Raw genomic sequence first — 22,023 nt, 5'->3', positions numbered from 1 at the left:
CCTTGCCCCCTTCCCTCCCCAGCATTTAGTGGAGAGGAGAACAAAGATACAGGAGCGATTAATCAACTGGCTAATAAAAAAGTATAAATCCCTAGGGACTGTGTATTGCTAATGCCGGGGAGCTGGCTCAGAGACAGCCACCGGGAGGGACGAGCCAGCCCTCCTCTTCTCTCCTCTCCCCGAGCTGCTGCTGCACTTGGTTCATTCCAGCTGCAGAAGCTCAGAGCCCTCCATGCGGTGGGATTTTTTCCTGGCTAAAAAAATAATTAAAAAAACCCCTCAAGCCTGACCTGATTTTTTTTTTATCCCTTCCTCTTCCTTTCTCCTCTTCCTCTAGCAGAGTCGGACTATCCCAATTGCAAAGGGGGAGAGAAGGGGGGAAAAACAACCACCAACCCCCGGCGCACCCCATTCCCACTGCCCTTTGACATGCAGCCTTCCTTGGGATGGGACAAGCCGGGATGCAGCTGTGGCTTCAGAAGGAATTGGGGAAAACTGGGGATCTTTGCTCTCATGACGGTGGAAGTGAGCTCCTGGAGCCGGGTTCTGCTGCTTTCTGTGGGGCTGCTGGCTGTCTCAGCAACTGGTAAGTGCAATGGAGAAAGCTGGCAACTTTAGGAGTATTTTTCCTCCTGCTGCTTAGATCCAAGAAACACTATTAATATCCTCTCTGGGGGACTTCAGGGGTGTGTGTGTGTTTGTGTGTGTGCATGCACATGTGTGCCTGCTCATGCTTCCCTGTCGTGTTCAATAAGGAGTATGTTTCCTGTTGACCTCTGCAGAAGATAGTTTCCCTCTTATCCTTTGGGAGCAACAATTTTAAATGATGGGATAAAAGGTGTCTTTATTTGATCTCATTCCCTTTCCCCAGCGAGTCAAATCATTGTGCACAGTTGCTGTACAATATGTGAGATGACTGTAAAAAAAAAAATGCCTTCACAGTTTTTCCCCCGTCTTTCCCTTGCATCTTAATTCATTATTTCACTACCCTGGTGTTTGCTTATAGCTGATAAAATGAATTTAAGACTCCTTCCATGAAGATGGAAGCACTTTTCCTTTCTTCCTTTCAAGCTCCTTTCTGCCTTTCAAGTTGATGTGCTCTTACAGAGGAGCTCTTTGGCCTCAGCATCATTATTCCTGTGATTTTTAGTAAATATGACTTTATTGACTTGGAAGATAGTAAAAGACTAGAATTTTAGGGAGGCGTGCTTATGTCTCCTCCTTGGTTTCTGTAACTGCCCTTATAGCAAAAGCATACCTAAGCACTGAAGTTAATTTCTGGTGTAAACAGCAAGCATTTAGGGACTGTCCTTATGTGTGTAGGAGGGGGGGGAAAGTGGGAGAGCTAGGTAAGTGTTTGGCAAGTGTCATCTTTTGAGAGTGCTGTGCCTTGATTTCCATGAGTTTCTCAGTAATGTTTGTCTTCTGTCTGCTGCGTTTTGGGCAAGGGGAATCTCTGTGTGTGTGTGTGTGTGTGTGTATGACATCTCGATTTTTTTGGAAAACTTTGCGTTAGCTGGAATGCAACACTGATTTTATGTAAAGGACGACTTTCTCCAACGAGACCCAGAGTAACCATTAACTGTTCCTCTTCCTGAGGACTTCTGCAGTAGACCTGAAGAGTTTTGCTAACTGGAAGCATCTATTGGGAAGAGTATAGTATGCACCAAACAACCCACAACCCTTAATTAAGGATGATATTTTGGTGGATATTTTCCTGAATGTTTTTCCTTTCCAGCAGGAGCATTTAGTCTATGCACAGAGAAAACCATCCCAGCAACTTTTGCTGTGCTTTGCTGGTATGAGTAGAATGATGAAGAGATGCCTAAATATGTGGCTTGTTATGTTGGGGTTTATCACTCCTTCTTCTTCTGTGCTATTTGTTGATTGTTCATAGTAGATGTTCCAGGTTTGCTTTCTGTGCCTACTTAAGTATTTAATCCTTTCTGCTCAGGTACCTAGCTCCTCGCTTTCTTCATTTAGAATGGTGTCTGTTCTGGATACTTCATCCAAGGGCTGAAGGATCAACAACTGCTGTTGATTCTCTTCTACACATGTAGTATCTCTAAAAGCTTTTTTAGACCTACCATGTTCTCTTATCTCCATCAGAATTAGAAGTATTTGTGAATGGCTCCTCTTTCACAGTTCCTTCTCTTTCACAGGTTCTGAAATCCCAGTAATCTTTTTGTCAAGACAAGGGATCAATTTTGAAATCAGTGGCTTACTGCTAGATACCCAGAACACAGTAAATGTAGTCACTTGGTGAATACACCCAGCTGTTGCCAATCTGTTACAGTTCTAAGGTCCAATCTCAAAGTAATTTTAGTCTGGGCTGGGACTTCCAGTACCTTAGCTGAGCAAATTGTGGACCTCTGCAGAACAAAGTTCTTAAGGTGCTTCAGTTCTACCTTAGCCTTTTCCTAGTGTTTGTGTAGGTAGTAATAACCAAGAGTACCCATAGTGTGGCAGTAGAGCTGTATATATAGAACTATCAGTTAGTAGTTCTAGCCATCTTAAAAATAAGAAGAGAAAAGAAATCCTACACATTGCATCAACTTGTACTGTGACTGTGTCAATAGTCCTGTTGCCTAATGATGTCCTTTTAAAAAATGGCTGATTGCTGCATAGGCTTTCTTCAGAAGCTGCTGATCTGAAGGCTGTATAGATCAGGTTGCTTCTACTTGTGAAAAGAACTGACGCAGCTGTAGAGAAGGTATTTTTTTCCTGTTGTGCTGACCTTTGTTTTTTGGGGTGTAGGGTAGGAGTGTTTCATACAGTTTCTCCATTTTGTTTTACTGGTGCAATAATAATTTGGCAGAATTTTGAGATTTGCAGAAAACACCGAATTTGTTCTGTAGCTGTGAGTTGATTGCAAGCTGTGCATGGCCTCTTGGAAGTACTGTGCATATGATTCTGAAATTTTATTTTTTGGTTGTCAGAACAGGTACTCATAACAGGATGGGAATAATACCATTCCTTTCTGCTGTTCCCCAGGTAATCAGCTATGCATATGAACTGGAAGGTGCATTTGGTGTGTGTATTGGCCAGGTGTATATGGATATGCACATATGCAATTTTTTTTGAAGGCCTTCTTAAGACTTGATACCGTTATTCACACACAGTCTTACTGTCAACATCCTATTTTGTACTGGATTATGGAAAGATGCACTGGATTGAAAAATGGTCTGATCATTTAAAACCCATTGTAATTTTCTTTTTTCTTCATGGAAAATAGTTTTTGACAGATTATTCCTCTGAAGAATGGGGGAGAGGGGATGCTGTTTATGAATTTTGATGTATGCGTGCATGTTTAAAGTTTTTTATTTTGTTCTGTTGTCTTAAATCTGCACAGGGTGATGAGAGATTCAGGGGGTACTTACTCTGCTGGGGAGTGCCTTAACCTGTGGAGTAGACTGTGATTTGAGTGTGGCTTTTGTTAAGGGGTAGTGGTATGAGATAATAACCCACTGAAATAGTGGGTATGAGTTTTCACATAAGAAAAGGGAAGTAGTCACCAGTGTGATTACATTTGATCATGGTATGTGATGAAACCATAATATTTCATGGCAGTAGCTGAGAATACAGTTCTGAGCCGAGTCCTACCATCAGTGCTGAAGTAGTGGGGATCACAGTGCTAAATGAAATGAATGATTCCCACTTACTCATTCATGTTTTGCTATTGCCCTCTGTTACAGGGAGGGAGTCCTTCATGGCAAATGTTTAAAGGGTGAAGATGTTTAGAGGCAGAGATGACTTAATCTTTTGCACAGGATCAGACTGATTTCTTGGTGCTTAGGGTGAGCAAAACAGGCGGCTTCCCCTGGCCTTGCTGCCTCCCTTGCCCTTCCTTGCCCTTGTGACTGCAGAGGAGAGGACATGTGGCCTGGTCCACAGGCTTTCAGCCCCTCGCGGTAGCGGAGCACAGGTGATACTCAGGTTGATAGGAACAGGGCCCTGTCCTTTCCTCTCCCTGTGCCTGGCCCGGTGACCATATGGCCCTCAGGTTTTACTGGAGTGTAGTAAACTTACTTTCTTATCTCTTTATGGTCGGGTGTGTGCTTGTGAGCTCTCAGTGGAGAATGTCCAGATTCAGCATGCTTTTTGCCATGGGAGCATGTGGATGTATTCATGGGTAGGGAGAGGTGGGGAAAAAAGCCTTGTTACTTCAGCCACCAGCCTGAATCCTCTGCTATATTTTGTATTTGGGATACCAAAATGGGAGTGCAGCTGTGTTAAACTTACTAGTAGGAACTAGTTGCACAGTAATGATGACTCTGCTTCAAGCCTGGGACACTTGGGGTCACAGTCCATGCTGTGGTTCTGGCTTGTTGTGTCACCTTAGGCAAGCAATTTTACTTTTGTCTTCTCATTCTTTGTATTGACTAATAACTTCATTGGGCACAGGAGGCTTTCCCTTGCCCTATAACTGTTCATTGCCTGTCACTCTGACTTTTGTCAGGGCCCCTCAACACTGCCAAAATACATCTAAGCTTAAGCCTTCCTTGCCACCAAGCCCAGTCTCTGTCATGTCAGATACCTCCAAGAGAAATTTTATATTCAGCTGGTGATGGTTCCCAGCTGAGCTAGTCTGCAGTGGTACTGGGGTGATGTCTGCGCAACGGATCTTCGGTGGCTGCCTTCCAGTTGTCTAGGGGTTCCTGTCAAAAGGGGGCCCATGTCAAAATGGGTGTAGGGAACATGATTCAGGCAATCTGCCATGGATCCCAGTGGATGTACTCTGCCAAAGTGGTTTAGGGCTCAGGGTGTAGCTGAGCAATTGATCAGGTGATCATCTGCAGTGTTCCTGTTGTAGAGAACATGTTTTGCTGTGCAGAACTTACTGTCTCATTAATCTACTTGCAAGGACAGGTGAAAAATAATTTTTTCCCCTCTTCTAAGTTTGCTGTTAACCACCCGTGCTCCAGGAGTTTGCAGCTGCTGAATTGCTGTGCACCACTGGCTGCCTTGCCCCATTTCCCGAGAGGCCGTTGTTTGTGAAGTGCCAGATTCCCCAGCTGCGCTGCTGCCGCCTGCCCCTGCTAGTTGCTCTGTGGGTGTTGACCAGAGGAAATCATTATTGTAATGTTAATGGTCAGAGAGGTTTGGGGGGAAGTCGGGCAGCCTGAACTCAATAACATTGATTGTGTAACATCCAGCCATAGCAGTAATGCACTTCTGGAGAGTTGATTCAAGGCTGAAGGATGTCTCATCTCTGAGCTGCTGCTGTCAAGTGAAGCCAAGCCTTTTAGCTACTTTTCCAATAACGAGACTGCCATAGGAGATGGAGAAGTGCAGCTCTGGCTAGTGCAGGACAGGATTTGGACTTGAGTTTTCTGTTATGACTCTGCGATAACCTTTGAAAGTGATACTCCTCAACTCCTTCACGTTTCTGGACATTTGGAGGTCCAGAAATACCACAAATAAGCATAAATTTAAATAGCTTTTTGCTCAACAGAAAGCATAGCAAATTCAAGTGTAATAGCAGAGGTGAGACTTCACTTTTAAGGTCTATAAAAAAAAGAAATTAATATATGCTATATAGCTTGAGTTGGTCAGTCCACCACTGAGTTGCCTATTTGACTGATAGAGTACCCAAGAATATCAGAGACATGGTAATTGTAGGTGTTGGGTGTAACATCTGAGTGCAGCTGCTGTTGAATGCAGCTGTAGGATGGGAGAGTTATTAGCAGCAGTTAAACCTTTAAAGAGATTTAAAAGGAGGTGAGTTTTTTGCTCCACCCAGAGAGACTCTGGCTGTAGGAATAGACATGACCTTATTAATCCTACATATTAACTGGGGTTTTATATCCTAGCTCAGTATTTTAATCAAGTTTATGTATTGCTGCTTATTGACATGTTGCCTGTAGAAATATGTTTATCAAGAAATCTAGTAATACGCACACTCATTATTTGTCATCTAGATAGTGCAGGCCTAAATCCAGGCCATGAGGTTTGTCTGATACCATCCAGTAGCTTCGTAACATCTTTCAGAGTAGATGCAGCCACAGAATTAAGGACTTTGCTAGTGAAGTTAAAAGGACTCTTAACCTGTGTCTGTGGCCAGTATAAATATACCGGGGCTTCATGGTGGTGCCAAGGAAGCCATGGGTGGGTCCTTTTTGGCCCTCTTTCCTGCCATTGTGCTTAGGAAGGAGTTGTGTCGCTGTTTGTTCCTGCCTTTTGTTCCTTTGTGCGCCCACTCAGGGAGAGGAGCCTTTGCCCTGTGTGACCTGACCAACCTCACGGAGGTGCCCTGGGTGCTGCCTCGGGGGAGCTGGCGTAGCTGCCTCTTGGATGGGGAGCAAGGTGAATTCCATGCAGAGCGGCTTGCACAAGCTCATTTGGGGCATCTGGGGCAGAACTGGAAATACATCGGTCTTGGCCTTAAATGCCGAATCATTCTTCATGTTTTGTTTTTTAATTCTCTGTAAAGGACAGAGGCCACTTGTTTTGATGCGCTTCCTGTGGACTTACAAATTGTTTGAGGCCTCTCTCCGTGGTGTGTGAGTGCCTGTTCTGGGAAATCTTGCCACTTGTTGCTCTTGCATCGCTTTCAAAGAAACCAAGATGCAGTTGTGATGCTAGCCCCCGTAGTTTCTGTGTTTATACAGTGTTTTTGGAGGAGTGAAGTACAGAGCAATTATGGAAATCAATGTACTTTGCTTACAATAAACATGATGCAGTGCAGTAATCTGCAGAAATATATATGCTTCTGCCACGCTATGCAGTGATCTGATAGTGGTTAATGTGTAATTGGGATAATCCCATTGATTAAAGAAATCAAATTAACTCTGTTTCAGTCTCCTTGCTGCTGCCATGGACACAGCCAGCCAGAATGGAGATAGTATACTGCAATGAGCTCGTGTGTCATGTTTTATATCTCCCTTACGCAGAAATGGATCAGGGGGTTTTGGGGCTTTTTTTTAAAAGTCACTTCACAATAGACAGAGTATGGTGTCCTTTATATCTTGCTTGCATCAGGTACATTCCCTGCTTCGGTCCCTGTCCCTGTTTGCAGTGCTTATCTGTCTTTGAGGTGAGGCTTCAGTGCTGAAATGGTAAGCTGCCTGTTTGTGTGCACAGACCACTGTTGTCTGTTGCGTGGAAGGAGACCTGGGGACTGTGGTGGAATCCTGCTTTGTGCAGATAGTTCCCAAGAGGTCCAAATGATCGTGAGCGGAGAGATCCGGAGAGCTGTGACTTTCAGTTGAAGAGCAGAAGGATCTTAACTATGAGACCCAGAGCAGCTATGGTTGCCAGGGAGATGTGTGACAGGGGAGTCATTTAAAACAAACACACACCCTGCAACCCCCCAAAACAGATATTCATTGCAAAAATGTATTTGCAAATGAATTGATGGCCTAGGTTTTGGGGAGAAGCGGGTATTTGGAGAAAGAAGGAAGGAAAACATGACTTTCTTAAACATGCATGTAGCATGTTGTATTAGTATGTTTGTAGTATGGTATAATCACCAGCTTCATGCATAAGCAGGAGCCCTTTTTGTCTAGTGCTGTATAAACATACAGCAGCCCTTGCCTGAAAGAGCATACAGTCCAAATCATCAACAAGTACTGGATATAATTCATGAGTGTTGAAGGATTGCTGAGATGAGGAGAGATCATAACACAGGTGGGCTTTCTATCCAGGCTGCTAGAGGTCTGCTTCTTAGGCCAGCTTCATAAGGACGAGCATCTGAGAGAGGCAACTAGCATCACCAGAAACCAGCTTGCTACTCATATCAAGCCCAACCTGATGTATATAAGAGTGCTGCTGGTAAAGGATTTGCAGGCTAGTGCTGCAGCCAAGTTCTCACAAAGGCTTGATGCCTCAACCATCTCTGGCATTTGGGTTACCTCTGTAACCTTGGTGAGCTGATCATATAGCTTCTCTCCATCTGTGATCAGAAGGAAATTGTTTTACCTTCTGCTGGCAGGCTTTTTTGTGTTTTTCTTCTCTGTGTAACAAGATATTCCTGTTCCTACTTCAGTATTGGCCCTGTAGAAGGCGGCACTGGGCAGAACTAGTCTTTGCCCAGAAGAGCTTTCATTGTAAACGTGGGGAAGGTAGGCAGAACCATGTGGAAAATGCCCTGCCCAACATCACACTGCAGGCAGCTGGCAGAATTGGGCACAGACTTTAAGTCTTTGGACTCCTGTGTTACTGTGTGCTAAACTGCAGTACAGAAATGCCATGCTGTTGCTGATGAGAGAGATGTTTCAGAGATGCTTTCTCTCTGTGGTTGAGGTCTGAGCTGTATCTGCACTAGGGGATGTGAAGGCATTTTACAGTAGTTGCACTGAAAGAGAACAGTTTCTCAATTCATTTATCAAAATGTCTGCAGTTCCCATTTCAAGGCAGATGAAACAACAATGAACATCAACTGAAGATGTCTTTATCCAGGACATTTTAAAACAAAGAAAAGATGAGTTCTTCTGGCCTCTGGCTTGCACTAGCTCTATGAAATTTAAAGTTTATTCTGTCCTAATGAAATGTTTTTATTTGAATTTCATCCATCTGGTTTAATAGCCACCTATGTTTCTTCTAGTGCAAAGGATGCCACTGCTTGTTAAGCTCTGTTTAGTGAGAGATAGGCCAATGGGGCATTTAACCAAGCCACAGTTACCTAACCTAGTAATTTTGGCCTTACCAGTGTCCAGGACACCAGTTGTGTTAGAAGGTCTGAGAATACTGGGAGAGAGTGATCTTCCCAGATGAGAAGGATGAGTTAATTGCAGCTAGAGGATTAACCACGACTGGACATTTTCTGGTTCAGCACTCTTGTTTTTTGCTCTCTCTCTAGACTTTCAGAAGTCATTAAAACCCAGTTCTTGCTGTTTTCCATGGCTGTTGGCACTTATAAGTCCTTGAGGGTGTGAGCCTTAGTCCTTTTGTTTCACTACCCCATCTGTAAAACAGGGATAAGTAGAATTTGTGAAATTCTGAAATGATTTACAGATTTATTCTGCAGACAGATCTCAGTATGTGATACGCTTTCAGCAAATACAAGTTGTACTGTGCTGATTAGCCACACAAGCTTTATGCTCTTGGCAGAATTCACTCCACACAATCAAGGGACAGAACCATCTCATGTACAATTTGGGTTTAATTGTGAATGACATTGAGGTGAAAGTAGGCTGTCTGCTACTGGGTGTCAAGTAGTAAAGTATTTGCAGCAAAAAATCATAAATGTAATCAAAATCAGTTTCTGCTCCAGCAAGTACTTGTATATGTTGCCGAGCTCCTTCTGTAATTCATGTTATGTCATTTGTACTGTTTTTACGTGCATATAGCTGCATTTGTGCGTTTTATTGGAAGACTACGGTGCACTTTTAAAAGCACAGCATACTCCAGTACGGATGGGAGGATAGGAGGCTTAAAGCAGATAAAGAATTTGCCAAAAACATCAGGGAATTGGATACTGGTCATTAGCAAAAGCAGGAGGTTGACAGATTGGATGGTCTAGAATTTCAGGCTTTCATCTGCCACAGACTTTCTCTTTGGCTTCAAAGCAGTTGCTTAACCTATGTGAGCTTTAACTTCTTGTCTACAGAGTGGAAAAATAGTACTATCTAATGTATTATGAGGTTCCTGATTATGGTGCCTGTTACTTATTAGTACTTTACAAATGTATTTTTTTAACTAGTGAAAAGTTTCATGAAATCTTTTTGATTGCATGGATATCTTTAGTTTTGAAGCACTAGGGTCTGTGTTGGAACATACTGCATAAATAATGGGGTGAGTGGATTTCTTTAACTTGAGATGGCTTTTTTAACAAAGTTTGCTGAAGTACTTTGTAGTAGAGAATGATGTGCTGTTGTGTAATTGCTTACATTTTGTTATTGCTCTCCTTCTGTTATCAGTGTATGAGGGTGTTCCCAAACTCCTGAGATCTGGTCAGCCCATAAAGCACACCCTTTGTCACTACTCTCCAGCTGAAATTAGCAGCACTAGATTGCATTAAGTGCAGAAAAGCTGGTCCTACAGTTTGAATACGTAAGGACATCCTGGATCTCAGTCATGCCTTTTTCATGTTTCTGTGACTCCATTATCTTCAGCAGATTCCTTCCCTCTCATTGCTGCAGGGCAAAGGAGGATCCGGTCCATTGTTAGAAGCTTGATCTGACATTTGATGAGCAGTTAATGCCAAGTTGGAGGTACAGAAAATGGAAGCTCATTTCTTCTGTAACAAAGGCACGATTCAATGTTCCTTTCCCATTTGATACACTGAATAATATCAAGAAAAATATATTTCCTTCCAGCAAGGAAATCTATTTCCTCAGAAGGATAATGAAACCTGATGCTTTTCCAAAGCCTATGCCATTTTTAAAGATGCTCCTCACATCGTGCAGCATATTGTTTATATTCCTCTATTGTTTTTTTCTCCATTATGGAAAGGTTAGGCACTGATTGTGGATGCTGGACATCTGTCAGCAACCATCCTGGGATATTTTCATTAAAGTTAAGCACCATTCAGAGAAGGACTCAATATGTTAATAAAATGGTGTCTACCTGCTGAAATAATCAGTGTTTGAAGGGTAGGGAATTTGTTCCTGATGATGTTGGGGGTTTTCTTTCTAATGCTGTGTTTGATGCATTACCACGCTTCTCTGATCATTGTAGCACTGGCTCTTTCAGAGGTCATGTTACTTGCATGCTGAAGCCTTTGCAGGGTTACCCCTTTTCTTAGGGCTCCAATTCTACCACAGCCTGTGCTATGATGTTCAAATCATGTAGCTGTTCAAAGGATAGTAAAGCAGATGTATTGCAACTTCTGTACTTTGGTAGAGTGCTTTGAAAATGCATTAAAAACTGTCAGGTGGTCCCATGTTGAGGGAACAATGTGTGAAATGATCCCCATGCTGTAGATGCAGTGTCTTGCTGAAGCACAGTAAAACCATTTCAAGGCTCTGGATGTGTTTTTTTGCATGAAACTCTTGGGTCTTGATCATTAAGACAGGTCATCTACTTCTTTAGTGTTGGATACAGTGCTGGTTTCTCTAACTTGGCAAGGTTTAGGATATGACACAGAATCCTGCAAGGTCTGTGCTATCTTCATAAATAGCTGAATCAGTTCCAGCTTGATGTGTCCTTAGGAAGAGCAAATTTATTTCACAGGAAAGTGAAATAAGTGTTCCAGAAAACATTGTTTTATGAGAGGGTCTGTCATTTGTTCCTACTGAGTACTGTGGCAGTCTTAAACTAGAAAACAAATTGTCTTTTTTGCCCAGCTGTCTGATGCTGAGGGCTGTTATGGGGAGGGTTTTTTCCTTCTTTTCCATGAGTGCAGCTAGCAAATTGGACTTAAAAACAAACAAACAAAAGCCCACTAATTTGAACCTATGAGTTGATTTGATCAAAGAGTTAACAAGGGGTGAATTAAAAGCTATGTAGATTGAATAATAAAGTTATTCATCTGCTTTTGGAATTGAAAACTAAGATTAAATGGAATATATCTGAGGGTGAAAATGAGGTTTTGGAAGAATGGAGAAGCTTGAAAGAAAAATCGTAAAATAGTGTTAAGGGTAATGGAAATAAAATCTAAGACTAATTGTTAGATATACATGGAGACTGCAGAAAGCAGAAATGGTATGTAAATGACTTGGATTTTGCATATGGGTAGATAGATCCACTGAAGCTAGTGGGAATATTTATGTATGAGTTTAGGCAGATTAGTACCTAACATGAGAATTTTTCTAAATTGGACCAGAACAAGCTAAAAATAAGTCTGGTTTCATGGTTTCAGAGCATCAGTCAGTTGCCAAGACTAAATTTGGACACGGGGACATACATGATTAGAACACAGCTGATAGTTTTCAGTGAAGAATTCAGTTTTGTGTGTGTAAAATTCACCTGTGAAGGGACTGAAATTTTCAATATAATTGAAATGTTTCACCTTTTTTTCTATAAATAATTTGCTAGATGCATTTTGTAGCTGTTCTGTATTTTTTAGGTTATATGGCTGTCTTTTTTGTCTCATTGGACAAAATGAATTGTTAGCTTTTTGGTGTAATGTGGGCTTTTAGAGTGATTTTCATTGATTACCCAAGGTGACAAGTAGGCATTAGGTAGTAAATCTCAAGTACAGCAATACATAAAGTGAATGTGAAAGTGCTGTTAATGGAATCAAGTCAAAATTGGATTTATATCCCAACAAAAATTCCCTAGAGAAATTGCCTTCTGTTTGCCTCTCTTTGTAATTCAAATATCATAATATAAGTGCAAGCTATTGTAATACAAATGCTTAGAGTGTGTTTTGTTGGATGATCTCAAAGCACTTGTAAAGGCCCCCTGCGTTTCTTCGTGGAGAGTATGGGGAAATGAGAATTTTAATAGAAGAGTGAAGAGCTTTCGGTAAGTGAAGTCTGTGCTTGCGCAGGACGAGTGGTTTTCATCTGCGGGTCAGGTTCTGGTCACTGTACTGACAACTAGTTTGCTGGTTATGACATTAGTTACATGTTTGGGGTCATTTCTGCTGTATCTTCTTTCTACAGAATTTCTCAGTCTCCTTTTTGTTCTGAGCCTTAGCTGCTAGAAAGGGGACAGCGGACTCCCAGCAATTACCAAAAGTAGATAGCAGAGTTGTATAATCTCTATGCTTTCCATATAGTTATAAATGTATAAAAATAATAACCTAATTGCTAGATCAAAGCTTAAAGGTATAAGCAAATGGTGCTGGGGAGGGGGTGGGGGGATGGACATAGAGGGGAGGGAGGAAGTGCTTGCAGCTTGCTCTGAACTTAGGTCAGACTTATTCCTAAATAAGCATCTGTATCCACTCAGTGTAATGATGCAATTGTTAACATTGTGAGAATTGCAAGGACTGACGTCTTCTAAGTAATTAGCCAGATGAGACACTGTAGCTGGGTCAAAGATCTCTCTTGGGGCATAGTCCCCTTCCCACTGGCCTTGAGGGAACATTGAACTTTATAGATGGACACATTGCTTCATAACTAATAATGGCAAATGAAATTACAGGTACTTTTAAGTCTATTCGTTTGTTATGACATCGATCTCATAAAAGGAAGAATAGAGACTAAGTAATATTGAAAATCTATCATGAGGAAATCTTTAAATTAGGTCTTGGCTGTGACTTGTGAGATGGATTTCACTTGGAGCCTTTATTTCACCTTTCTTGCATTTTTTTGCAATAAAGGAGTCCTAAAATTCGAGATGAAAATAATTTTGTATTTGAGTACAATGTATAAGCCATTTAAATGCAAATATTCTTTTACTGGGAAATAATTGAAACACAAATTGAAAAATTTGTTTTGGAGATAGTAATTAGCACCTTATAAATGAGACTGAGTAAGAATTCTGCCTGTGAGCGGACTCAGTTTGCAGGGGTTTGTGCAAATGTTGTTCATTAAATTAGTTCTTTTCAGAGGTTTTCATTTCAGTTGTGACTTGGGATGAACTGCCAGGTGAAAACCAAACTTATGGGAAACAAAATTTCCCCAAATGTGTGTTGGTTTATTTGCTGTTTGTATTAATGGCTCATCAAGGCTCTAACCTTTATTCTGAGTTCACAGTTGTTGTTGGAGTATCCCATACTTCTTTCTAGTCCTGGAGTTGGTTAATATTTTATCTAGATAAAATGCTTGATTCCAACCAGATGGATGAGAGCTGCTCTGTTCCTGTTTCTAGTGCTGGAGAGAAGAGGCCACAACATGCATCCTGGAGATGTGTGGAAACATCTGCAGCCATTGGCTTTGCTTAAAACATTGCTGTTGGATTCATCCTATCAAAGCTCTGTGGATAAGAGTCTCCAGGCCAAAGTTCAGGTCCAAATTCTGTATGTAAGGTTCATTGCTAAGAGTAGTCCCACCTGCTTGCTTTGGGCTGGGGGTGTCACTTTTTTTCCCCTCATCTGTTTTCTGATGTCTCCTGCTGCCTCCTCCAGACCACTTTCCTTAGCTTGTGCAATGGCCAGGATTCAGCAAAAAACCAATTGGTGTTCCTGAATACTGATGGCATGAATGCTGCAAAAGAAAGGGAGGAAGAGTTGTTTGTGACCCTTAATGATGTTGTATCACAGAAGGCCAGTTGCAGCCTGTGATATTGTCAAACTCTATCAACTTGTTATTTGGCATTCAAAGAAATATCTACAAACATTTTTGGGTTTTTTAATTATTTTTTCCCTTCCTTTCTTTTTTCTTGAAGCTGGCCCTGTGATGAAAGTGAAGTTAAGATATTGCATGTGTGCCTTTGCCTAGCAACTGTGCCTAGCAACATCGCGGCATGACTGCGAACCCAGCATTAGGGACTGAGCTGCTGGCTGTCACAGAGCTGGTTAGAATGGTAATTTGCTATGAGAGATACTAGAGCCTCTTTTCAGGAGGCATGCAAAGCCGCCTGCTTAATTTCTTGACCTTCAGTCTTCCTTGAATACCTACAGACAGCTTTCTGCCACTGCCCCTCAAAAAGGAGTGGCTAAGAGCTGCCTGGCAGTTAAACCTGGGTACACTGTGTGGGGTTTTGAGATGGTTTCAGAATTCAGTAAGAGGACTGCATGCAAATCCTGAGGATTGGTCATCTCCAATATTTTTGTGGGGAGAGGAAGCTACTATGCGATAGCATGTAATCCTCCCCCATGAAATTCACAGTACCTCTGCTTTTAAAGAATTCAAGGATTGTTTGGTATGGACCGAAAGAAGACTGTTCATAAAGAGGGTGGTAACACGCGCTCAAATGAAAACGTCTTGTTCTGAAGCCTGGTGTAGCTGTTTAGAAGAGAGAACAATGGTTAACAATTTGAAAGATGGAAAAGATGCAAATCTCTTGGGACCCATGTACATTAAAACTTCATTGCATAGCTGTATAAAAATGTTTATGTCGGTATTAGCCTATTCTGTTATGTGGAAGGGGTAAGTTGTGCCATATGAGCCACTTGTGTGCTGATGTAACTATCTATACCGAAGGTTATATGAAAAAAAGCTCTCTCAGTAATGTGGTCCTTATAACCATTGGAGTATCTGTGCTGATAGAAAACCTGCATGTGAATCGGATTGTGGTAGAGAGTGATTATCATGTTTGTCCTCTGTCAAAGCTCGTTGTTTACACCAGTTATGAAGTAGGTATGAATGGTACCACTTAAACTCTGTCTGCGTGTGTTTAAGAATAGGAGTGGAAGAAACAGGTACCCCTTGTAGCTGAGAAGATGCCAGGGTAAGAAAAATCATTTTCAAACATATTACCTACCTAACTACATGTGACCGAGCCTTTCTTTATCTTGGTGGAAATCACCTTCCTCCTTGAAATAGCTACCTAGATACAAAGCTTGAGTATACATCAGGCTTACAGCTGTTTGCTAAGCATATTAACCGGTTTGAATCCAATTAAAAAAATGATCAGAATAGTCTAGTTTCCACAGTTAACCTAGTTCTAGGGGGAAGGAAAAGCTGCTAATGGATTGTAAATGGGAGAAGAGGTTAAGTTCTCTTGTTTAGCTGCCTTTAGAAGGTCAGAGTCCAGGCTGGCAGTGAAGATGGGAACTTCTTAATTTTTCTGAGATGTTGGTTTCCTTAGTAAGGCCTTACTTGGCTGCGCAGGAGTCAAGTAGCTGTTGTACTCCAGAAGTATGTGACAGCCTCTGCTCTTGGCAGCTCAGACTTTAGGCTGTAGGCAATTGTCAGCAAATACGCACAGACGACAGTGGAAGGGAGGTAAGTGGGAAGAGCAGAGTCTACTGGGAATGAATCCAATTACAAAGTCTACTGGGAATGATGCACACTTTACTCTTGATGCATCTTGCTCAGGTTTGTTCCTCAGCAATTCCTGTGACTCAGTTGGTAGACCATAATCTCAACTGAGTCTGTATTTGTGATGCATAACACTTCTGCAGTAACAGAGGGGCAAGACTTTTAAGTCTATGAGGTCTGCACTGGGAAGTGGGCCCACTTCTCTTGGGAATGACTTTGGAAGAAAAGTGTGTTTAAAGCAGTGGGGATTTTGTAGCCAACTGTGGCTGCTTAGTTTGTTTTTAAAGTGCTTAAAACCTTTGACTCTTCCTGGGGTATGCTGTGTTTGTTTGTTTCTTTAAGTCTTAATCAGTTAACGTATTTTAGCTAAGGCTTCTTAAAGCCCCATTTGTCAGGGCAAGTCCACAGTGACTTGTGAAGTGCAGCAGAAGAGCAGATGTCCTTCGTTCTAGTGCAAACAAAGGGCATACGAAATAAAATACTGAGCGTCACTTTTGCTGTAGCACAGAAGCGTGTGTAGTCAGAACGGAGTACAGCATGGAACCAGCGCAGCATAAGCTAAATTGGTTGGTTTGGCCTGCTGGCTCTGTAGCAGATGTGTGAATCTTGAAATGAACGCTGCTTGCTGGACAGATGAAAGCTTGTCTCTCTTGCTGACTGCTCTGAGTGCATCATTAGTGCAAGACTCCTGCCTGCCACCCCATAAGCTTCCCCCTGCCCCCTTGTCATCCATGGAGCAAGTCACCAGGTTTTTCTGTGCTTACCTGAGACGGTGGTCAGCTCATGTTAAACACTGAGAGGAGAGAAGAGCAAGGGACTTCTGTAGCCCTGTCTCTGGTGTGCATTTGCAATCAGTGAGCATGTTCATGCAGTACAGTACAAAATGAAACAGGTTAGAAACTTGCTGTGAAATGTGTTTGGACAGAGTGGGGACAGTAATCACTACATATGACTTCCCTACTTTCAGCCAAGGTTGCCTGTTTGCAGCCTCAGTAGGACTAAGTAGCTTGATTGCAGCTCTGGATTGTATGTCTGCACCACCATTGAGCGTAGATGCGTCCTCTGTCTATGAACACACAAGAGCAGGTGGGCATGCATGTACTTGCTGAGGGTGAAACATTTGTAGAGTGTTGTAGCAAAGCTGCATTTGATCCATTGGAAACTAGGGATCCATCTTCTTTGACAGCCTTACTCACAGTTTGGAAGTCACTTAAAATGCAGATTTTTCCAGGCTTTCTGTAAAGCATCAGCTGATTTATTGATGTCACCTGTTGGCTGATTCCATGAGATTTTGGTTGTAATAGTGAAGCATGAGCTGCAGGCTAGACTCTGAGTCTGGATCCACGTGTGCTCCTGATTCTCCTGTATTCACTGGGAGTGGCTCACGTGAAAGACTTGCACCTAAGTGGAGTTTAGCTGAAGCAATTCAACTTTTAATGTGTTTCTGAAGAAATAATTGCAGCTCCTTTTTTTTTTTTTCCTGTGCTTCTTTCTTTCAGATTGGTGGCAGCAAAGAATTTGTTAGTTGCCTGAAGGATCGGAGGGGGCGGGGGGGGGGATATCTATCAGTCTTCCCTTTAATGTAGCTTTGCAGAGAAAGCACAGCCTGGAGGGTGGGGTGTGTGAGAGATTCTCATTCTGTTTGTATTCAGTACAAATGCTTCATGTAGCCACACCACTGACTTTGGATTTGCATGATGATTATTGCATGGGATAAGTGGGAAGAAACACAGATCCTCAGTTTACATGAGGAATCTTACTCCTGAGTCCCTTACTCTGGTTTCAAGCAGACACAAAAGGATGCAAGTGTGGCAAATCTCCACTAGTAACTGTGCTGGTGAAGCTTGGCCCTGCGTAAAGCAGGGTATGCTGTAGTACATTTGCCTTAGTGACAGGATTCCTCCTCTTTGTTCATTGCTGAAAGGTTCAGGGTTTTCTTCCTTTCTGTGTACACGCCTTGCATCAGCAAACTCTGCTTGCCTGGCTGAACAGGATCTCTCTAGGTCAGTAGAGCGTGGAAACAATCTCATCTTTTGTGATGCAGGCAGAGCCCTTTTCCCTGCTTTGTTTTACGCATGCATATTTCAGGAGTCTTCCAGATGAAGCAATCAATGTGGTCTTTGTCACCATGTTTTCAGGGAAGATGGTGAAGGCTGAGATTTGGTGAAAAGATACTAAGGCATTGTGTGTGTCCTGCAGTAATTAGTAATTTAGTAACTGAAATCCCTCATCAGTATTGGCCAAGCCAGGTTTTCTTTGTTATGCACATTAAAATGTTTTCTAAGGTTGTATCCAATATCTGCTAGATTTTGGATGAGATGGTGCGTGTATGATGTGGTATGTGCATGCCTGTGTGTCTACAGCTAGAGAGCTAGAGGAAAGAAAGTGAGACTTTAAGATCTCTTGTGTAAGTATTCAGGAAAATGTATTCATTAATATATCTTGATAAACACAGATTTCTCTAATGTTTCCTTTGATACTGCTTAGATTATCAAGCATGCGTTAGAGGGGATTTTCTTAGATGCTTATTAAAATCAGATGCATTCCTGCTGTGTTCATCAGTGTATTTTTGCATAGTTTTGTCTATCCATTTATGTAATGATTCATTCATACAGTAGCTCCTTAAAACAAGATGATCTAGTTTTGCTGATTGTGCCATCTGTAATGGTAAAGCTCACTGTGTACTGACCATTTATTGCTATCTGGAGCTTTAGCCTTGGATGCCTCAATCCTGACCCTTAAATCCAAGTCCATGGTCAGCCATGCTCTTGTTTGCATCCTTGCTCCCTTCCTCTCTGCATCTCCTTTGGAACTTTGCTCATGTAATCCCGCGTGTGCGGATGTCCAGTAGCAGGAACTCTTTCTCTCCTCATTCCCCGTCTCAGGCTTTTTACGTCATCTGTCCTCTCTGTACTCTTTGTAAGAAAAAGACGGCCCAAAAGGCATGGTAAGTTGCCAGCAGACTGATTTAGTGAAGGCTTTTGCAAATAAGAACCATAACAGGTGGTTTTGATGCAGATTTGTTCATGCTGTGTGACATTAAATTATAGACATGCCTATTGATTTTGCTAAAAGTCACATGTGTTGGGAGCAAGAATCTGCCTTTGATGTCTGTCCTCATAACATGACCAAAATCGCTGCCTGCGAGTGTGTGGTGGCACAGAGCCCACGTGTCACACGTGACGGGACCGGGTGTAGGGGTGCTGTGTGTGCTCACAGCCGCACAGCCTAGTGTCCCATCAGTTGGACTGGTTCAGTCTTTGCTGTTTTCACTGCTGCTGCGGCACCAAAGGACTTGTTTACACAGTGTAGCTCCCCCACCACTTGTTCATAGTGGCTCATCTGTATGCTGAAGGGAGTATTAAAGCCTGGTTATGTTTTGTTTTCTTCCTCTTTACATACACATGCACAGAGGGAAGGAGGGAGGAACACAGCATTACTGCATCCTTTTAAAGGCAGAGGTGGTGTGTGGCGTGTTCCTTTGCCCCTGCCTGAGCCCAGTTCTACAGTGCTCAATGCTCTGTATGGCAGGCTCAGTGCGAGACAGAGGTGCTCAGCACACCAGGAGATCTGCCCTTGGCTCTTAGGAGTTGATTATTGGGAAAAGTTAGGTTCACATTCCCCTGGCTGGTGGCTGTTTGTCCCCTTGCCCCCCTGTGTTACTAACATACCTGATGTTACCTCCATCATATTAACTGCTGGCAGGTCACAGCTGAGCTCAGGACTTGATTCCTCTAAGCATCATAACAAAAATACTCAAAACTGCCTCAATTTTTAAGACATTGCATAGATAAAATGGGCAAACAATAAGGGAAAGGAAGTATTTCCTCAATTTAAAGCCCCATTTTACAGACAGAAAAAGCCAAGCGACTTTCCCGATTGTCCAACTTTCCTTGCTTGTGTCAGTTGGATCTGGGGGAATGCAGGATGCCAACTGTGACTATAGAAAGAGGTGTGTTAAGTACTTGTCTGCCAGGCTTCCTGGGTTTTTCAGAGGTATGTTGTTTGTACTTGATGCTGGGTGTGCTGTAGGCTTGCTATGGCTGAGCAAATAAGAGGTATTTTTATAAGTTAAATACTTACCTCCATGTTCCATTTTGTTTCAATGACTTAGGTGCCTTGGGGAAAATATTTACAAGTAAAGGGCTGAATTCTGATCTCACCTGCATGTTGTAGAGGGACTGTCAATGTTATACCAGTTTAACAAAGAACTGTCAATAAAAAGTTATTTTAACATCTGATCTGCTGGGGAAAAAAAAAAACTTGTCTGTATTCATTTGCAAAGCAGAGCTTTTTCTGAAATATTTTATATTCTTATGTCGCTTTATACGAGGGGATGTGCTTCTGATACCACACTTAGTTGTATGATAAGCTTTGTGATACATGGCTTTGGGATAAAAATACACTGAGAGTAGACCAAGCTAGGAAAAACATTTAGAAGTTTTGGGGCTATTAGAATCTGAAGTTTCTGCTGTAGGTAATCCTAAAAAATAACTGTTGGTCCCTGCCGATTGTTCCTTTGGCACCTGACATGACAATAGAGTGGGAGGCTGTCTGAGCGGTAGGCGTTGCAAGCTGTATCTCCCCTTTGCTGCTTCTGTGAGTTTGTCGGTGGATGTGAGAATGTGTGCACGCCCAGCTCTGCAGCCCTTTGTCTTCAGGCTCCTTTTGGGGCTATGTTGGTGAGAAGACCTGATGAAGGAGCTGGCTGTGAACATATTTCACAGCTCATTCCCAGCTACCCCCTTTTCAATGCCCCTTCAAAAAAGGGCTCTGTGTGTTGCGTGAAGGGGGATGCTCAGTAGGGATCTGAACTGCTGGTCCTGTGCTGTGGCATGTACCTCCTGGGAGAAGCTGAGAGGGCCTTGCAAGGTTTCACGTGTCATCCCACAATAAAGCTGGGGCACTTCTGCTCTAAGTTGGACTGTCTTGACTGTCCCCCTATCACCGAGTCCTTCCCTATTCATCAGTGACCCCCAAATGTGCCCCTAAGGGTGCTAAAGATATAAAACAGCATTGCAATTCTATTTTTGAATCAGGGTCTAGTGCTTTGGTTTGAAGACCTTTATGCAGAGGAGGTGAATGACTCTGGCTAGTAATGTAAATAGAAAAATTTGAGAAGTTACTAGTATGTTACTGATGTATTAGCAGGATTTTGCCCTTGTAGGCCAGAATGGAATGCATTTGTGTCTGCAGGATATGGAGTTCAGTTCTATTAAGGAAGGTTTTTTAATATTCATATGTTTCATCAAACAGGGTTAACAATACAAAATGGAAGCATATCTGCCTAAGTAACAGCTAAAGAAAATGATAATACCAGACATTACTGCATTAAGGAGAAGAGACAGCCATGTATTACTGATAGATGATATTGCTGAGAGCAAGTTGGTGCATGTGATTTGGTATTTGTTCTTTTTGAAGTGTATGGTGACTATATGTCAGTGTTTGCTAAATTAGGTTTTGTCTGCTGTTCATTTGCCACAGATACACTACCTGTGGTATAACAATTAATCTTTCTGTTCGAAGTGTGTTTTTTCTATGAGCGTACTACAAACTAAATATTTGTTATTTTTTCCCATGCATGTGTGGCAGAAGTGAAGCTTATTAGTCTGTTTATATTGTTGAAATGGTGTGTATCGCACAAAATAAGTATTGTAAATCAGGACAGGTAAAGCTCACTTTTAAACTCCCTCATTGAGGAAATGGTTGTGCCCCAGAAGAGGTTTCTCTGCAAAGTCCTAAGTCCTCCCAGTTAGTGTGGGGTTTTTTTTGGATCCCCCCTGCCGAGATTGTGATCCCTTTGGAGAAAGGCTGTCTGTCCACTGGACAGTGCCAAACGTGATTTTGTCTTTGTCCTTGTCTCAAACCTTTAAGTGCTACTGCAATAAAATTACATTGATGCTTTCATTAAAAAGATATATCCTCATCATAAACCACTTTCCAGAATTGAAAATAGCAGGTTGCATTGGCAGCGTACTCGTTAGAGAGAGCTGCATTCTCAGACTGCTCATCTCCATCAAAGTAGGACGTTTGCCCACAAATGCATATCCACTGATGAGTTTTGTGCTGGTGTACCCTTGGAAAGGGCTTCTTGTCCCACGAATGGTAGTGCTAGAAGCTGGAGTAACTGCATAAATATTTACACTGCCACACTGGGCCTTTGGGCAGATGGTATCTTTATGGTATCTTTATCTGATCTTTATGCATTTACCTTTTTCTTTCACTTGAGTAAAGATTGGCAAAGAGAGATGAGGAAGTGCAGCCCTTCTGGAAGGCTTCTCATTCTTCTGATGTCAGGGTTGATGTTAACCTGCAGTGAGTGTAA

The 22,023-nt window shown here is 42.2% G+C and overlaps 1 protein-coding gene across 2 annotated transcripts in view; it reads left to right on the top strand.

Annotated features, from left to right (window-relative positions):
• The first annotated feature begins 214 nt into the window (after positions 1-214).
• Positions 215-22,023, top strand: part of CSMD2 (CUB and Sushi multiple domains 2) — a 326,291-nt gene continuing 304,482 nt past the window's right edge. For both annotated transcript variants that reach the window (XM_064525206.1, XM_026104637.2), the window contains exon 1: positions 215-586. In XM_064525206.1, coding sequence (XP_064381276.1) covers positions 430-586 — 157 coding nt within the window. In that variant the 5' untranslated portion in view covers positions 215-429. The remainder of the gene's footprint in view (positions 587-22,023) is intronic.

The sequence above is a fragment of the Dromaius novaehollandiae genome, chromosome 23, assembly GCF_036370855.1.
Source record: "Dromaius novaehollandiae isolate bDroNov1 chromosome 23, bDroNov1.hap1, whole genome shotgun sequence".
NCBI lineage: Eukaryota > Metazoa > Chordata > Aves > Casuariiformes > Dromaiidae > Dromaius > Dromaius novaehollandiae.
Note: the sequence above shows the minus strand (reverse complement) of the source record. Positions and strands in the feature narration are given on the sequence as shown.